General features: G+C 38.5%; 1 protein-coding gene across 5 annotated transcripts in view; it reads right to left on the bottom strand.

Moving 5' to 3' along the window:
* The window catches only part of SDCCAG8 (SHH signaling and ciliogenesis regulator SDCCAG8), a gene marked incomplete at its 5' end in the record, with an annotated part of 94,311 nt that overhangs the window by 41,576 nt on the left and 32,199 nt on the right, over positions 1-20,536 (bottom strand). For 2 of the 5 annotated variants that reach the window (XM_083604262.1, XM_083604263.1), the window contains one exon: positions 3,219-3,346. In XM_083604262.1, coding sequence (XP_083460388.1) covers positions 3,219-3,346 — 128 coding nt within the window. Of the gene's footprint in view, positions 1-3,218; positions 3,347-9,036; positions 12,072-14,726; positions 14,777-20,536 lie in introns of those variants that run through there. The other 3 variants (XM_083604265.1, XM_083604264.1, XM_083604266.1) reach the window with 3 other exon arrangements.

Here is a 20,536-nt window from a genome sequence, read left to right as displayed (position 1 = left end):
CACAACATAGCAAAAATCTTAAATTATTGAAGACTTTAATTCACTAATTCATCAAATGAAATGTCAAGGGAAAATATGGAATACGGCAAGCACTATGATCAGACCTCTATATGAAAAACAAAACAAACCAGAGTATTCAATTAAATAGCAGATAAAATTCTAGTTCCTTCATCTGTGAAGCAATTTAATATAATTGCATTTGAGATGAGATATTTGTGTTCAATATGTATTAACTTTTCCTTTCTTGTTATTCATATTAGAATTATCAATGGGCACAAAATACTATTCTCCAAAGCAAGCAAATTAAGTGAGATCTTACAGATAAGGAAGGAAAAAGTAAATGACAACTTGTTCTGAACATCTATGCCAAGTCACAGCTGCTTATACGCAGAAGTGCTGTATAGAATGCAGAGAGATGCCACAAATAGTCCCTTTCCCTTAATACACTTGTGTAGAATGAAGCCATAAAGCAAATAATTGCATTCATTTTTAGCAAAGATTGGCCTGCTAGGATTGGTGTCACTGCTGCATAATTCAAACAGAACACAGTTTGAAACTGAGATGGCTGTCAGTTCAGTGTTGAGCTAGCAATCCAGGCTAGCAAAGGATGTTAAGAAAGGCAAGATAATCTTGTTCTAAGAATGGTATACTCTGAGAAGCATCCCAGGAGCTAGACAAGATCACACATGTGCTCCAGGGCAATGCAGCTAGTCACTGAGTACCTAAGCAGAAACTGTGATTGCCAGGACAAGAAATTTCTCTGAACAGTGAAAGGACAAATTGATTGAATCATTCGATCAATATTTATCTAAAATTTCAATACCCTGCTCTCTATCAAAGAAACCAAAGCAGCTTATAATAATAAAATGATATTATAATTATCAATAATATTAAAACAAAACCAGCAGCATAAAACAGTAAGTAATAGTCATATAAATCATAAAACCACCAGCACCATATTCCCTCAAAAGGTGGATAACATAACCACAATGCAGCATCAAAATACAAAAATAAACTAAAATAACTACACACACACACACACACAAACACACACACACACACACACACACACACACACACACACATATATTCCACCATCACCAGGGGCACTCTAAAAAGCCCTGAAAAGTGAGCAATGTTGGGACCAGAAACATCTCCAGGGAGAGATCATTTCACAGATGGAGTGCTACCACAGAGGACTCATTCCATGCCATCACACTATGCAGTTTACTTGACAAAGGGACAATGGGAAGGACTGCAGATTTAGGTAGGCACCTATAAGCAAAGGTGCTCCTTTAGATATCTGGGTCTCAAGCTGTTCTAAGTTTTATACTGCAACATTAATACCTGGAATTGGGCTCAGAAATCCATAGGGAACATCACATCAGAAAATGTAGGCACAGGAAGTCATCTATTGTGCATACTTGAAAGCCCAGAAGAACTAGGTTCCTCAGGAATAAGGAACCTCTCTGGAAACAGGAAATCTTGGCAGGCTGGGCTTCCCAGCTGCACCTAGGTCTGGGTGACCAGGTTGCATAAGCACCCAGTTGAAGCCTATTTGTTGCTGGAACAACACAGGCACTTAGTTTTGTGCAGCCCAGCTATTTGCTCCTGTTTCCTTATGCCAACAAACCCTGAGTTGCTGGCCTCTGCTGATACCTTGCTCTTGGAATGCTGCCCAGCTTTAGAATACCCCATTGTGTTTGACCTTGGCTTTGCCTTATGACCCTGCTTACTGGACCACACCCACTTTTGGACGGCCTCCCCATGCTTGACATCAGTCCTGAATTTCTGGAATGCCCTGATAACTGACTGCTACCTCCAATCTGGCCAGTCCTCTGTCCCACCAGGGATCTAACTCCCCCCTCTCCCCTGGCTAAGGGATCAAGTGAGGGCATGATCAGGGCAGAACATACACCCAAGCCATGCGCAACTCCCCCAAAGTCACTGTCTACTTTGGGGAAGTTTATATACTTTTCAGTGGGAACTGGAGCTATTTGTTATTTTTCCTCTCTTTCAAGAAATGATAAATAGTTGGTTAAGCCAGATACAGAGATTATGGGAGGGCTGGGATATGATCTAAAAAGGCAAATACACAAATATGATTCCCCGTCTTACTAAACTGATTAGCAACATTTATAGTCTGTACACACATTTAAATGCATTACTGGGGGCTCACTGAATTGCCAACAGCAACACATCCACCAACTGTAGTTTCAGGATTCAGGTTTTTAAAATATGCAATTTATGCATATTTTCTGTGAGCAATGCTACTTACAGCTTAAATATGCAAATTTGCTGCCGTTCTACAGCTCATGATATAGTTCTGATGTGGACCTCAAAAGCAATTTGTCCACCCCCGATATAAAAGGACCACACATAATATTTTGACTGTCAACAATTCTGTAAATCCGTTTTACTTTCATACTATAAAAGGTAAAGAATTACAGGTCAGCTGTGCCAAAATATTGAAGCACATCAGGTTCCAGTCATGCTGCCAGCTGTTACCAATGTCCTATATTTATCAATTTAAACTGCATTCTTCAGGTTCTCTCTCACTGCTGCAAAGGATTAAAGATCCATCTAGATTTGAGGAGGACAGAAAATACAAATTCTAAAAATGTGTGAGCCTGCAAAGATTAAATAAAGGAACATATTAATTTGGAGCCAGTGAATTACATCCAGCTGCGACAGTGAATTAAGTACCGATTAATGGCTAAAGCTTTTCTCCAGTTTGGATTCTGAAGCAAACTCATTAAGCTTTTAGAGTAGCTATAATGTGTGTACTGTGGGAACTGTTCAATGCTATTCAAGAGACTTTAACTGTAAGCTCAGAGCATTTCCTGCAGAGCTTCTGATGCTATTTTCTTTATATAACATGTGTGCCTGAAAATCCAGCCAAAAACAAGTCCTTTGTTTTTCTACTTTGTTGTGGTCCCTCTCAGCTTTACGTTTCTTGAACACAGGTAAATAAACTCATAATCCAGATGGTGCAACAGATGTGAGAGCAGCACTCTGAAATCAACAGACAGTGGGCAATACTTTCCATTTTCTCTTTTAAACGCTAACTAATATGTAATTCGGAATCTCCGGTGTAGTTAGCATCTGCTCCCTTCGGCCAGCCAAAGGTTACAGGTGTTCCTGATGTCATTTCACAGTAAGGCGTGGGCCGGGCTTGTGAGTGAATGCCCAGGCTCTAATCTTTCCCTACCACCTACCAGTTTTATCATGCTGGGCCTCCATTTGCTGCATCTTCTGTGTCAGCTCCTGCTCTCTCTGCTGGGCCTGAAGGGCTCGGGTCTTTGCCTCATTGCTAAAGCTGTGCTGAATGTTCTCTTTTTCTAACCTATTAAAAAAGAAGAAGAACAACAACAAGAAGAAGACGAAGAAGTAGTGGGGGGCACGCAGAAATGTCAAACGTATTTCTAAACAAAAATAAGTGGTAAGTCTATACGCCAAAGAATGATTTACATTCATTTGTATGTTGTGTGCTGTTTAATACCCCAAGCAATAAATAATAAAATGACAAATTAATAAAACATCAATGCCAACCATTTTAAAAGGCAACAAAACAAAGGCAATAATATATTACATTTCGATCATACCATTGCATGTGCAGCAATTAAGACATTATCCTAAAGAAATGAAGAGGCAGGAAAGGGGTGGTCTGGGAGGCATCAGGGGGTCAAATGCAAAGATCAAATCAATGGCAACTCAGAGGGTAAGGAGCAAATGTTCAAAATACTGGTAGACTGGTAGTGGCCCCCTAATAAGGCTGCATGCTTCACATGTTTGCATATATATGGAGGCATATTGCTATTTGCTAGCCCCAATTTCCTACTGAGAATGTTCTGATCAAGTTTCATATGGCGAAGTCACAAATTAGAGCAGCTCTGCTTTCCAAAGATGACTTTTTGTTCCTATGAATTCTGCCCCCCAAAAAATCAACTTTGGTAAGAAACACACACCTTTTCATCAGTTTTTCAGAAATGTATCAAGGTACAGGTATAATAAAAAACAAAAACAAAAATTAATTGCCAATAATAGATTTTGCAAAGACTGCAAGGTCATAAGCAGTCTTATGTTAAGAGTCTGGGTGGCTCTGGATAAGGTTGCCAGATTTCAAAAAGTGAAAATCCAGACGCAAAAGTTGCCAGGGCACTGTTATTGACGGTCAAATTCCGGCTAAATACGCAATAAAAACAAAAAATAATACCCCCTCCCACAAACACATTTAAAAAGGACATAGAATGTTAATCAGTCAAAGCCTGGTTGAAGAGAAACATTGTCACCTGGCACCTAAAGATACATAATGAAGGTGGCAGGCAAGGCTCCCTATAGAAAGCATTCCACAAAAAGGCCCATTCTCATGCTGCCACCCTCCAGACCTCTATGTTAAACAGCACAGAGGATAAAATTGAACCCTGAGGAACCCCATACTGAAGGCTCCACAGGGACAAACAGCACTCCCCCAAGCATCAGCCTCTGGAAACAACCATCCAAGTAGGACTGGAACCATCACAAACTGGTACCACCTACCCCTAACTTGGACAGCTGCTCCAGAAGGATACCGTGGTTGATGGAATTGAAAGCTGCTGGCTGAGAGGTCAAGGAGAATTCACAGGGACACATTTCCCCTGCCGACCAGCAGAGGTCATCGTACAGGATAACGAAAACAGTTTCTGTGCCAAAACTGCCTAAACCCCAAATGTCATGAATCTAGAAAATCAGTTTCCTTCAAAATTGCTTGGATCTGATCCACGGCTCTCCTCTCCCTTCTGCCCATTTGGAATTTCAAAGAAAAGAGGGAAATTGTAAGACATTCAGAATTAGGTTACGCCTTTCTTTTTCTAAAAAGCAGCAGCTGCTACACATCAACCAGCTACGGAAGAGAAGGAGAGGTGGGTGGGTTGGTGCAAGCCCAGGAGAAAGCTGAGGTTGATTCCGCCATGTTAAACTGCAGTTGACTGCTACCATTACATTTGCTACCATTACATTTGGTACTTAATCAGGTGTAAGCACCTGTTTCTTGCAGGGTGAGATGCAGAGTGCACACACACCCATAAACAGGCAGAATGGAGTTGCAGTGCATCAGATCAGCTCTGGAGCAGCACTCCACAGACTCTGGCAAAAATTTCTCTCCCATTACTATAAGGCAAAGACAGCTAAGAACAGTACTATTGTTTTGAAACAGTGCAGTGCTGCTGCTCCAAAGGCTGATGGTGTGAGGCAGCTCCTCCTCTCTTTCGGGAAACACAGGGCAGGCAAAGAATAAGCCAATTCTCTAATCTTGCATCTTTCTGTGTTTTGCCCACTGATAGGGAAAGCTGCTCCATTCTTTGAGATTGTAGTATCTATCACAGGTAAGTTATCTATTAAAGATGGTATCCATTACAGGTAAAATAGATTATAAAGGTAGGTGGACCAGGGAGTCAAGTACATGCTCTTTCATTAAGAGTGTATTGTGCCTATCTGACCCAGGCATAGGCAAACTCCAGCCCTCCCGATGTTTGGGACTACAATTCCCATCATCCCTAGCTAAGAGGACCAGTGGTCAGGGATGATGGGAATTGTAGTCCCAAACATCTGGAGGGCCGGAATTTGCCTATGCCTGATCTGACCTAATTCCCATGTCCAATGCAGGTGATCTTCCTCACGGAGGCTGCCTATCTGAAGGTTACAGAAGCTGTTTGAAAACTTAAAGAAATATTTCAGCAAAGTAAATGTTAATGGAGGGGGAAATGATCAATATTGCATTTGTAACTACAAAATCAGTTACATTCCTGATCTGCAAGCACAGTTTATCCATGCCTGCATGTAAATAAGGAAAGATTCACAGAAGCCCTGATTGCTAAAGAAAATGAACAAAACTATAAGGAGACTCTGGCAATCTAGGCCTTATTTCTGATTAGATGACAGTGGGAAGAGAAAGCTGCCTCACCACATCTTTTGGTGAGGAACAAAAACTAGAAGTGGGATGTTTTCTTTGTCAGTTTGTGTCATACAATACCCTAAATGTAACATACTTTTTAGCCTGAAATACTCCCTCACATTAGTTGTCCCTGAGGAGGAAAACACTTTGAACTCTTATGGAACTTATTTTAAGATCCTACTATAAGTTGCCTTTTGAGGTTTGTAGGGAAGCACATTCATTCCTCATCTTCTGCCAATCCATGTATCACTTATATTCATGTGCCCCAGAAAAGGCCTTATTTCTAGGTTGCAGTGGCTTTAGCATAAAACTGACTATCCATGAGAGGAGTGGTTTGGATGGCATAATGAATGTTCTGTTATTGTAGACCTCTCCTGCCAGAGGCAAGGGAAAGGGAAGCAGAGACAACTACTGCTTCAAAGAGACTAAACTGGTGCAGACCTGTCTTTCTCCATTTAGGGGGACTGAAAAAGTTGTGTGTGTTCTCAGGCCTGGTATCAGACTTCTGCCACATTGGGAGATTGGTGGTTATTTGAGAACTCTGGGGTTGGAGTCAGTACTGATCCTACTAAGAGCAGACCTAAGTTAACTATGCCCGATTAATTTCAGTGGTTCTAACCTGAGTAAGACTAACATTGGATACAAACCCTGTTGAGAGCAGCAAGAACAGAAGGGAACATCTATAAAAAGAGAGGACAGTCTGTAGTATAATGCAATATGAGTATGGTCATCAATGTGCACGAGTTTTTCCTGTGAGAGGATTTCTTGATGTGAAAGTAAGGACTGCAGTTGGAGAGGGATGTATATACATTGTGGAACAAATTCTTAGTTGATAAGTTCTAGCTTAAATTCTATTGGTTGAGTCTGTTAGCTCTTTTGTGAGATACCACTCTATTTATTTTATATCAGATTTTTAACACACATAGATACCCATAGCTGTCAACGTTTCCCTTTTGTAAAGGGAAATTCTTTTATTCCGAATAGGATTCCTCGCAAGAAAAAGGGAAAAGTTGACAGCTATGTAGATACTGTGTTGAAAAAGAAAGAACACTGCCTATATATAGTTGCTCTCCTCCTTTAAGTGAATCTTAGTGGTAAGCAGGAAAGGATCTAACACTAGTACATCAGGGGAAAGTGCCAGTTTATATAATTATACATTCTTATTACTTGATCTAGGGACGCGGGTGGCGCTGTGGGTAAAACCTCAGTGCCTAGGACTTGCCGATCGTATGGTCGGCGGTTCGAATCCCCACGGCGGGGTAAGCTCCCGTCATTCGGTCCCAGCTCCTGCCCACCTAGCAGTTTGAAAGCACTCTTAAGTGGAAGTAGATAAATAGGTACCGCTTTATAGTGGGAAGGTAAATGGCGTTTCTGTGTGCTGCGCTGGTGCTGGCTCGCCAGCTGCAGCTTCGTCACACTGGCCACGTGACCCGGAAGTGTCTTCGGACGGCGCCGGCTCACAGCCTCCAGAGCGAGATGAGCACGCAACCCTAGAGTCGGACACGACTGGCCCGTACGGGCAGGGGTACCTTTACCTTTACCTATTACTTGATCAACACACACAAGTACTAAATACTTGGGAGACAGTTCAAGAGTTAAAAATGCTGTGTAAGATCTATATCAAGGTGACTTCCTGGCCCAGTGCTACATGAGAAGATACCACAGAACCAACAGGAAAACATGCTTAGAAGCCTATGGATGTTCTCTCATCTACTGCTGAGAAATCTCAGACAGCTGGAAAGGAAATCTATTTGCCTGACCAACATGAATGTTGGGATTTGCTACGAATGTGCCCTCTTGCCTCTGCAGCTTTAATCCCAGCTTTTACCTCCCATATCACAATGAAATGAGAGGAAATTCTCTCATTTTTCAGGATACCTGCTGGATTAAAAGCGGTCTCTTGAATGCTGCAAAGCACCACATGAGATACTGCTTTTGATACAGCAAACAAACTACAAGAAAGCTGGACACTGTAAGTGGTGTGTTTCCCAGATTCAACGTGGCACCTCACTGGAAGTGAGCTCCGTGTTTCACTAAGCAGCATACTACATGAAAACTATTTACTGCTTCATTGTAAATAAGCATTTTACAAAAAATAATAATGAGGGAATACCTCATAAGCCTCTGTAGTATGTCAATAAAGCATTTGCAAGTGGGGGTGCTGGGAGGAGAGCCCAGGCAAAGGGTACCAGTATTAGACTTCACTCCACTCCCTAATAGCCACGGTCTCTTACACAGGAAGCTAGGGCAGGAGCTGGAAATGGGTGGTAGGCTACCAGCGTTTCCATGCATAAATGTCTCAAAATGCCCAGGAATCATGTAGTCTCCCACCTTTTTGTAATATGAAAATATTTGATAATTTACTCTGTGTGCTAGATTCAAACGTTAGAATTGCATTTCTACCAGCAAGACAAAAAAACCCCACACCTCTCTGTCTGGAACACTGGGCTATTTTTTAACTCAATAATTATGTAAACACTTTGTTGAATCTGAAGATGACTCATCTTGGTTTCCTTAGCTGAAATGCATTGTTAAAAAATTCAGTAATACAGGAGCTACTTTTTAGTTTGATGCATTTGGGATCAGCGAGGCTTTTTTAACAGTAAGCAGAAAAGCTCATCGCAGAAGTGTTTTACCAAATTTCAAGATGCTGCAGAATTTTTCATAATATACTAAGGCACGGCTTGCCAGCGTGGCACACATGGGCACATAGGTGGCTGCAAAAGCATTTACAGGCGCCTATATGGTTCCCTCTCCCTGAAGAAATTAGGCTTGACAGAAGTATTGTATTATAACCACTATAATAGGTTGTGGTGTGTGCTTGGTTGAAGTGTAGTCCACAACAGCCCCTCTGGTTTGCAAATGTGCCCACAGGCCCAAAACGGCACAATCCAACCTCCATCCTATAGAACTCCACTGAGCCATTTTCTGTCTCTCCTCATTCCTCAACCCTTGTTCTGGTGCATGTGCACTGCATCATGCTCTTGGAGTCCCATATGTACAACCAGTGGCTCCATTCCTTCCCAGCGATGCAGATATGGACCACAGATGGACACCATGTGGGTATAACCTTTGAGAGGCACAGGTAAGATCTACATATGGAATACGCGATGGGCCAACATATTTTATTTCATAAAGTATATATACTGCTTGATTGTAAAACAACAATCACCACCTCAAAGCAGTTTACAAAAAGAGTGAAACAATAAAATTATCGGCAAAAAGTTAAAAACAGCTATATTTATTATTGTTGTTGTTGTTATTATTAATTGCCTGCGAGCTCTCCAATTGGAGAACAGCCTTTACCAAAGGTGTCATGCACTTTGAAGATACTCGAACTCAGGGCGCAAGGGAGAAATGTGCTAAGAAGAAGGAGCGCTTGGCAAATCTACACCGTGATCAACTCCCGCCCTGAAACCAATGTCTCCACTGTGGAAGGACGTGTGGATCCAGAATTGGCCTCCACAGTCATTTATGGACTCATTGTTAAAACCGTGTTTATGGAAGACAATCTTACTCAGCTATGAGTTATCGCCAAAGATGATGATGATGATGATGATGATGATATTTATAGCACGTCCTTCTCTCTGGGTTTTCCCAGCCACTCTGATTTATATCAGTTATAAGCTAAACACATATTAAAACATATGTATTTTTTCCCTACATTTGGGTATCTGGGTAGCTAAACAAAAATGTTTTTAGCAGGCATGTGCTTGCATGATGACAATAGGCAGGGAGTTCCAAAGGGTAGGACTGATATCTTACAAATGCGGAATGAGTATTATGTGGCACCTGTAACAGTACCACTCCGGCAATAATCCAAGCACTTCCACACGCATGCCTCCAGCAGAAGTCCACGGGAGAGAAAGAGACTCCATGGAGAGTCTTATCAACCTCTGCTTTTCCCAACTTGACTGGTACATTCTGGTAAAACCAGTGTCCTGCCCAGAACTAGAGCACTCTGTTCAATAGCTGCATTACTAAGGCTGCTTTTAGATGGGTGAACTCGTAGCACAAGTGAAATTGTAACTGACATTTTATAACCCTATTTTAAAATCACTTTTCCAGCCTTTTCTTCTTCTTTATGGAACAGGGATTTAGCGTTATACTGCCATAATGCTATGGTATTATGGTGCTTTGATGCTATAATTCATTAAAAAATTATAACCAGTAAGGCATTTTAGGGCAATTAAAAGATTTTAAAAACAAAAATTGGGTCATAAAATTAGCACTCACCACAAATGTTATAACAGGGAAGGGCCATAGCACATCTGCTTTGAATGCAGATGGTTCTAGGTTCAATCCCTGTGATCTTCAGGCAGGGCTGGGAAAGAACCCTGCCTAAACCATAGAGAGTCGTAGACAGTAAGTGTAGACGGTACTGGGCTAGATGGACCAATGATCTGACTTAATGTAAGGCAGCTTCCTATGAATGTGCGCTGAGCGATGATAGGGCAAGAAACTAAAGCATTATTTATTTATTTTTTAGTGGAAGAGTGGTCACCTGTGGGGATTGTATTACTCTTCTGAAAAAAAATGGGCTTTCTACAGTCTGAGAAAAGATGGAAGAATCACAGGGGAAATACAGCAATGAACAGATGATGGCGCCATGTGGATCATGTGGATGTCTTATAAAAAGTGAGTGAATGAAGGATGGCAATTCTGCGCTAAACTTACAACGGAGGCACTCTATGCTATAGGAGCATACAAATGTGTCAAAGATCATTAGTCATAAAGGATGTCAAAAGGAAGAGCAATGAGTAGCACTAATTTAAAAAACAAAGTTCTTCATTTATATAATTTTGTGGGAGAAAACAGATATGCACTGGCCAGCGGTAACCATTGCCATATAAAAAGTACAGATGAATACATATGTAATCATGGTAGTTTAGAACAGTAGTATATTATGAAGCTTTAAAAGAAGCTAATGTTCCTATGGATGATTCTTTTAAAATAATAATTATTGTTTATAATTTTTTGAAAAAATACATTTATTGTAGGAATTATATGTATACTGAAAATGTTTTGTTACTATTTAATTCTTTATTTTAAAAATTAAGCATTTATACTAATCTATGGCAGAATAGATGCAGAAAAATCAAAGACACATGTAAGTTAGTTATGACTTTTTACAAATGGTTATTGAAATAGAAGTGGATACACAACCCAGCTCAACTGAACACCAGTTCACAATCCAGCACATAGTTGTAACACTGAGCAAATTAGCCAGATATTGGAGTTTTGGACTTTGTCTTAAGAGTTAAACAGCAGGTCTTCAGATGTTCATCCTAACGGGAGAGTACTAAAAAAGGTGTAAGCTGACCTCAAATGTCATAAGAAAATTAGAGGTTCCATCATATCTCACACATTAATGCGCCCTTCTACAAGGCTTGAGCAACAATTAACAGGTGCAAAAATGCACAATAAGTTACAAATATTTCACAGAAGATAAGATTTTCGGAGGTAGGGTGGTTTTTTCTCTTTTCTCTCTCAAAAAGTAGTATTTTCTCACAAAAGGGATAAAAAAATCTGGAGATTACACTGTAGATAATACTCAAGTCTTATCCTGCTATCATCTTGATTTGGCTTGCCTGAACTACAACATTTTCCTAATCATAACTTTTGTGTGTTAACATTACAAAAAATTGACAGACAAAGCAATATCCTTGTCAATTTAAAAAGTGTTTTAAACACTTTATGTTATTGAGAGCAATGGATGAATGGATTTTAATAGCAACTTTCCAACTAAACTCACAATTACTGTCATTACGCTAAGTGCTTGATATCCCACTGTGCAGTTTTGCTGTCTGCTTTTTACCTTCTTCCATGCACACTTTTAGCCACTGATTGTGCAGCCTTTCAGTGTTTTCTGCCTTTTCCTTTAAATAAACTGGCTCTGGCTCCTTCCATCTGGTTCCCCTTCCGTCAGCAACCCTGCACCTGTTCACACCTCCTCTCCTGTTGGATTCCACTGAACATTTCCTCCTCTGCCAGGGCTATTCTGGCACTCGCAACCTTTCTGTCATTCAATCCATCTGTCAGAAGTGAACTTTGTTTACCGCAAGCTTCTGCTTTCTTCTTCAAGATGCAAAGCCCCTCAAGGTCATTGTCAAAAGAACTGTCGGCATAGATTTAATCCCTAGCAAAAGACAAAGCTGGACAGTTATCCATTTGTGAAAATTACTTTTTCAGTGTGGAGAAGACAATAGAGAAGTAAAATAAGAGGAAATTTAATGGCCATTTTAAAATCCTGCAAAATAATAATAATAATAATAATTTCCCCCTTTCTGTAAAACCTTGCACAGTGCACTTTACCTATTTAGCAACTATGCAATAGAGAAAAGGGAAAATCATGACCAAAAAGAGTGCAGAAAAGCAGAAATAAAATACAGCTTGTTTAAGTTAAGGCAAAAATGAGATGGAAAATTATGAACAAAATTACATAATTAAGGATTAGAAAAGAACAGAGGAATGTCCTCATTCACACAGAAATTCTTAGTGTATAATATTTTGTGTTACAGTATTACATTAGAACTAAATAACAGCTATAGCTAGGTTAGTAACTAACCTGGTCACGTTTTAAAAAACAGCAGTGATAATTTTTCTTTTAAAAAATGTCACTCATTTGGTCCGTGTGAGTATCCAGATTGCTATTCAAGTACTTTACGCAAGTTAACAGAAAGATCCGTGCAGCTACTTTGAGACATTTCATATTGTTCCTAGGATCTATTATGCAGAGCTATTCAGGCATGCATCTGCTTTTCATAAATTGGTTCCGATAGCCACATACTATTGAATTATTAACCAGCCTCTTAAACGGTTTTACTTATCTGAAAAAATAAACACCTTACAAACTGTTGTCTTGAGCGATATCCAAATTACAAGGTAGCTTTCTTTAACATGGAGAAAAATGTGTCAGAAAGTTAGCAGAAACACCATTCCACTTTGTTAACTGTTTAAAAAATGCTATCCAACACTATCAACAAAATATCTAGTCTCAGCCTTTCCCTGAACAGCAACAATATAATTTTTTAATATGCCATAAATGGATCCTCAAAAAGCTTTAAACATTATTTACACAAATATAAAAAAAATAGCCATTCAATTCGGGATCTGATTTTTAATGTATCGTGCATACTTCTTGTCTTTACAATAATATGCCCCTTGGGTTTTCAATTACTCTAGTAGAAGACCAAGGGAATAACTCTTCCAGAAAGGTCTACTGTATAGCGTCCTATCCTCTTACCTATGCACCTAATTGCTTTTAGAGCTTCTTACAAGTTACGCTCTGCTGGCAACATGGAATAGCCATAGTCAGGACAAGAAGCCATATACCAGCTGCACTGCTGCAAAATGCTCACAGACTGCAGGAACGAGGCAGACAGGACTCAGAGTAGTGGGACAGTTGATGTGGCAGTCATGCTGCCATGGATAAAATGCATCTATTGAGCAGGGAAGAAGTTTGCTCCCTGTCATAATCAAATAGACCAGGGATGGAAGAGAGTTACCAGATGGGAAAGATATAAGTAACTGCTCATTTGAGGTTTTTCTGCTCCTCATCTTTATTTCTATGCCATGTTAGGGCTGGATCCAGGGTAAAGTAATAAAGCATTTTCTTTTACAAATTCCTTTTGCATATAGGAGACTATAAAGGGTTTATTTATTTATGTAGAAAACATGATTATAACAATGTCAGTGATTCAGCTTTCAAATAAATAACATTCATTTAAAGTCTTGAAGAATCAATCTCTTTCAGGCTAGTAGTTTACAGTTCCCCAGGAAAGAAATTAATGACCCTCGCACAGAAAGAATGTAAATGTGTATTTTAATTATAGTGGCACCAGTTGCTCTTATGCAGCACAATAGATATATAGTATTTTAAATTTGCACCACAAGATTGCATTTATGTTTTCACCATATTTTGTAAACATATCTGCAACATAAAATACATGCTAGAAGCCCCAACGACTAAATAATATATTTTGTAAATGTCAAAACTTTGAAATCTGATAGACATGCTCTTAAAAGCATTTTATAATTTAAAAATGTTTAGTAACTTTCTCCCATGTGAACAAATTGGGGGGGGGATAATAATAGGATGTCACTCACAAATATTTACTGTAATAAATATAGATAACCGGCATCTTTCAACAACCGATGGGCATGTGCATTAGTTTTCCCTTACCAGACTAGTATCAGTATAAATTTTGCAAATGAACTGCTCTATATCATCAGATGCATTTATAAATTCTTCTCATTTTAGGGGGAAAATGAAGCAGGCTATAAAATCTCCTATCCCCCTTCAAGTAATAAAAAAACTAAAGATATAGCAACATGATCACAATATGGCTAGCTGTTAGAATTTAAAGCATATTTCTTTCTCCAATTAATACTTCATTAATGGCTTTGGAAACACTGTGATTTCAAATATTATATTTTTTTAAAGAACAATAATTATAAAACAGAAGATAACAAGGTAGCAGCTAACTGACAGTTTATAAAGTACAACGTAGTAATGATTACTACAGGCACTGCCAGAAAACAAGAGAGCCGATTTATTCCAAATCATTTGATATCTGTCATCATAAAGCAACGTATGGGCTAAATGATGGCAGGTAAATATCTCCTTCCATAATAATGCAGAGCAGCTAATTTATTTACATCTCTATAACTAAATTAACACGTTACACTATTTTAGGCAGTCAAGGGAATGGGTAAGTTTCCCAACCAGATTTGCGCAGTTTGAAAACAATAGAGGATTATTAATTGTTCCAACCCCTTTTTATAAAATTACCTGAAGCAAGACCTTCTTTTCAGTTGTGGAAATATTTGTGGTTTGTACAGCTGCAGGACAAAGAACCAAGATATTTTCACAGAATAGCTCTGGGAAACAGAATGCTTGCAAGATTCAGTTAAGGAGAACAAATGGCAACTTTCAAATCTACCGGAGTCATTTACTAATAGGCTGCTATATCAAATAAGTCTAATTTTTCCCGACAGCCCCAAATTAGATATATTGCAGAAACTGATGCACAAATAGCATATGGCTCTGTTATACCACCTATTTCAAATCCCTGTAATGTTTCTTCCCCTCCCCTCTCAAAATGAATAATTGAGCCAAGCCATAAACCTTCTGCAAAGAGAAAAATACAGAAGTTGAAAAACAGAAGTAGGAGCCGCAATTTTCTTTGTTCAACAAAGAGATATATAATGCACATCTATTTATTGTTGTTCAAAGTGTTTTTATCATTTATCCTGGGTCACTTAGTTATGGTAAGGATCCTTTGTATCGGGTCAATTTATTCAGTAGCATTTAAATCAATTTTAATACACAATTCTCCCCCCCCCCCTTTTTTCTGGCCTCACTATTTCAACATTTCTTTTCCACAAGTCAACCAGCAGCCCTGACTACTACTGAATGGTGGCTGGGCAACATAAAGATGTATGTCGTGATTAAAAGTTAACATCCTGAGACACAGTGATTATTATGCACAGAAGGCAAAATCTGGTGCCCCCTTATTAAAAGGCACTGAGAAAAATACTACAAACTGTATTGATTTCAGTATAGCTCCTAATCCTAACGCGTCCCGCATGTATCAATGACACCAGGATGTGATCTGAATTAACACAAATTGCTTTCACTTTATTTCAAATGAACACACTTTGAAATGAAAATGAGCAAAACGTACTAATCATGGGATATAAGTCTTGCAATATGCTTCTAACTCCAAAGGAATGTAAGTATGCGCATATATATATATATATATATACACACACACACACACACACACACACTTTCATGAATTCATAACTTCAATTCATCACTGGCTTTATGCATTCCCTATGTTGCAAAATTTTCAGATAAACTGCCCAGTTAACAAAAGTTTTTCTGTGCCTTCTGCAGTAAAAAGGCATTGCAAGGTCTTCTATCAGACCAATGGGCACACCACTGTAAACATCATGGAACTCTGCAGCTATCCTGCAGTTTCCCTCTCTGTGGTCAGTCTTCCCAGCTGCCCTATCTGTTACTGTCTGATTAGTTCTGCTAAGGAGCCCCTCCCCTGCCAGCTTTCAGTGCCATCTGTTCTACACAAGATGGCTGCTGCCCAGCAACCTAACACTGCCCTCCTACCTGGCACCCGGCTACCATCCTTACCCCAAAGTGCTAACACAGGTTCTCACTGCTGGCAGAGTCAGGATTTCATTACTACTACTTTGACAAGTGCAGGGTTGTTTGTAATTTCTCTTTTATCCTGATTTTGATTGTACAACCACCTCCCACTGATTCAGTTTGCTTCAGTTTTGTTGCTCACAGATTTTACTCTCCACATTAATCTCCCTCTGGCATGTTACTGCATCTGTTCCCTTTTTTATTATTAATTTTCAAATTCCCACCATTTTTTGACAAAAAGGAGGTAATCTACACTCTGCTTCTGCCCATTTCATTTTCTTTAATTTGGAAGATAAGTATGAAAGCATGCCAAAGAAGTTAATTCTCCGTTAACAGTTTATTTCCTGGCATCCCAATGCCTTTGTATATGAAAAACAGATAGGAATAAATGTTGACTGAACTACAAGCAATCCTAAATTTAATGAAAAATAAACATATAAAACAGACACTAAGGAGTTTATTAAGCATGTTATCTTATTTCAGGATTTTATACTTCTTTTCAATTATAAGTTTCCAGGTAATCTTTTTGAAATTACATATTTTAAAAAATTAAGAATCATTCTTGTGCCAAGTATATTTTCCCATTGATATGTGCTATTATGGATTCTAGTTTTAATGGTGTGTATTCATTTGATATTTAGTCAGTAATGCAATCTAGACTGTTACAATTTTTCACATCAATTATATAAATATGAGTGAACATCTCATATGCCAGTATATTTTTTAGAACCCCATAAAATTCTGCTTCTCTGTAGCAGACAATATTTAGAAGTACAGCAGTAGTTATTAAGTACCTGGAATATTTATGAGTGGCAGTGAAAAATTTCTTTTGAAAACCAGTAGTGTACATATTAGGAACACACATACATTCAATCTTCTAGCAAAGCATGCTGCCAACATTATAACCAAAAAAGCATAACCTAAGAAACTTAGTTATGTTGCAAGAACCTGGGCAACAGAATGACAGGTTTAATTTATGTGCCTTATTTATTATACATGGACTTCAATTAATGCCAATGAAGCTGTTGAAAGTGTGCTAGAGGCTACTAGAAGCACTGATAAACAGTAGGTATTTGAAGCTAAAATGGATGCGGTGTTGCTAATCGCTTTTGTATGTCCTTCAAAACCATTGTCTTGAAAAAATGTAATTTTCAAATGATTTTTCTGCTTTTCAGTCATGGAATAACGTTGAGCTCTTCTGCTGAAATGTAAACCCAATGAACTATTACCGGCAAAATAATATGGAATAATTTGACACTTTAACTGTTCAAACTGGGCACAATCCTCATGGAGCTTCTTAGGCACAAGCGCCGCAGAAATGAATCTGAGTTGAATAAAACCATCAACATATGCTTGTAAAACTCTCATTAGGAGTTCCCAATACCTTGTACCCACCATTTCAGTAAATGTCAAAAGCTGCAAAATGGTCTGAAAATCAATAGATAGGTTTTCAAGCCCATTAAGACTAACAGTATGCATTTGAACCTCTGTCCTAGGCACAAACTAGGAAGACATATGAGTAGACCGTAAACTGACTACAGCAAACATTAGACATTATGTTCTGAAGTTCCTTGTGTACATGGAAAAAGAAGAAAAAAATTAATATACATTGTTATTTTTGAAAATTAATTGCCTTTCTAGGCAGGTTTCCCCGGTCAAAGCATTCCATTAATTGTGGCACTACAACTGAGAAAGCCTTAACCAAATACTATAGGATTTCACTTTCCAAAAAATAAGAGAGCAAAGACATTTTGCTTGGGACTTGGACTTGGACATTTATGATTCTGTAAATAATAACCAACACCTTGGAATCGGTCCCAGTGCGGTTAAAAACGAATTATCTTAACTGCTTCCTGCAACCTATCCTGCTAGGACATGGAGAAAACAGGGATAAACTACTTCCAAACCATTTACAAGAGCAGCTCTAAACTGATGGTGTTATGGTAATCTATGTAAGAAGCAACCAGAGTATGGATGACTGCAAACAAGACCAAAGCATTGAGCTAGGCACTTCACCTACACTTCAGTGTTAGTTGAATGGGGGCGGGGAGCTGTCTGGAGTATCAGAGCAAGTAATAATCCAAAGGATCTGTAGAACAGTGGTGAATTTTACTCACTCTTAATAAAAATAAATAGCCAACGAACACTATTTGGCATCAGTTCAGCCAATCACCCATCTCACTTTTCCAATTCATTAGAACAGTTGGATGGTATTGATGGATTTCTCTCAACCAATTATATTTAGAACTGTTTACACAACAGAAATATTAACTGGATTGAGGAATAAAAGATGCAAGCATGAATCAAATGATCAAGAATTTTTAAAGATACAGGTCTACAGAATGCCTCCTGAGCCCAAATCAAGGCAGCAGTAAAGTAACCTATGCAGCCCTTAATGTTGTGCTCTGTCAAGCAAGCTCTGTCCACCTCCACTCCATGTCTCACTGCCTCCTTCAGGCTTGATCAAGAGCACACTTTCAAGTTTACCATCTGCACAACTAACAAAGACCGCAAGGGCATGTACAAAGCCAGTTTTGTGTGTGAGTGTGTGATCTATTTTATTTATTTAATAAAGTTATGAATCATTTCATATTGGGGAAAAATTCAAAGCGATGTTCAACAAGAGTTCTATAAAAACAAAAGGCTATAGTAAGAACATATAGAAACAATATAAAATTATATTCTGCCATTTCATAAAACTGACAGTCAGCATGGCTGTAATCACCCCTCTGGGAAGGTCTGTCTGAATAAAAACATCTTTAGTAGGCACTGAAACCGTAATATGGAATTCCCACCCACAGAAGTCTCACACAGTCTGGGTCAGCAAGACACGACACATATTATAGGCATTTATGTTTCCACCATGGATTAGCCTAATATTTTTGTAACAATTGAAGGACACTTGCATGCCTGACAGCAATTGTAAATACACACCTAGAAGCAGTGTAACTGGGTGACACTCCCATATATGTTTTTACTGCATCATTTCAGACAAGTGACTGTCATTCCAATGTGACAGAATAAATAAGAGTGACCCATGACTGAAACATAGGAATCACACACAGTAGTCTACTTTTGGAACAGTAGTCTACTTTTTGGAACTTTATGGAAAACCAAAGTGCATTGAAGTTTTAAGTATTTATTATTTTGTTAACCATCTCAACCATCTCTAAAACAGAATAAAATTATAATCCATATTTACTGCCACTGAAACACGAGCCTAATTTTTGCCATCAAAACTAGCACGATCATAAATGAAATATAAATAGATAAAAAACATGCTTCCGCAAATTTAGTGGAAAAAAGCAGAACGATGACCAAATATGAACAATTATATTTTTTTTACAGGTAACTAAACTATTTTTTTGGGTAGAAGGAAGCACTATTTTTGAGAAGTCATTTTTGGAGAATAAAAAGTTGACGAGTGACAGTTTTAAACCTCAATTTCATATGCGAGAAGATGCCCCTGCAATATATGGGGGGGGGGGGGTTGTTACAGAATTTAGTGCGGCAGATTTTTCATATTTTTTTGTAAAAAATTGTCATAATTAGGAATAACAATACATATTTGCACTTAGTTACAACACTCATTCCTCTTTCTATTGGAAATTTATATCATGCTTGTATTTACAAAAGGCTAGAAATCATAATCATACAGTATCTCAATTCCTAGTGTGAAGTTGAGCTGTTTCTGAACACGAAGACAGCCACTTATTTTTTAAAGCAAGTTTCTAGTTATGTTGGTGGATAAAAGGTTAAGAGAATGGAGACAGATGGACCACAAAGACAGGATGTGTGAATCTTTCAAGTCACTATACTATAACTGAGTTCAGATGCCATGCATGCTTGTGCTTTCCCCCCTAAACTGTTTTATTTTTCAATATCTGCATATTAACAAGACATCTAACTGCAATTATTTAGTTATTTACAATCAGAAATACTATACTATGTGGGAATTAACTGAACCTTTAAATTAGATGGATCAGTGTTTTGACTTGGTATAAGGTTGCTTTTGATGTTCCTAAAATTCCTTTTGTTTTTAAAATTAACCATTGAATTGTCTACCTGAGGAAAGAAGCAGCCTCACTTTCTTTATGGGTGCAACTTTAATAAAACTTCAGCTGTGTTAGAAGGGCCAAACATACAACTACACCTGCAGACACGAAAAGCCACCCACAAAAATGACGTACGTCTTTCAAAACAGCAATGCTCCACAAACGGAGACAAATGCAATCTGTACTTCGTTTTATGACTCAAGGTGCATAAGACCACAATTTAAAACTATAACACTGACATATGATGCTAAACCATAACAAAAGTAATTGATAAGAAAACACAGCGCAGGAAAGCAAACAATGACAAAAGACTGGTGGTCATGAGTGATTCATCAGACCAGGATTTTGCAGTTCCCCACCCATTTCACATTATCACAA

The sequence above is a fragment of the Podarcis filfolensis genome, assembly GCF_964270895.1.
Source record: "Podarcis filfolensis genome assembly, chromosome: 3".
NCBI lineage: Eukaryota > Metazoa > Chordata > Lepidosauria > Squamata > Lacertidae > Podarcis > Podarcis filfolensis.
The sequence above is the reverse complement of the archived record's forward strand: the minus strand, read 5'-3'. Positions and strand labels throughout refer to the sequence as shown.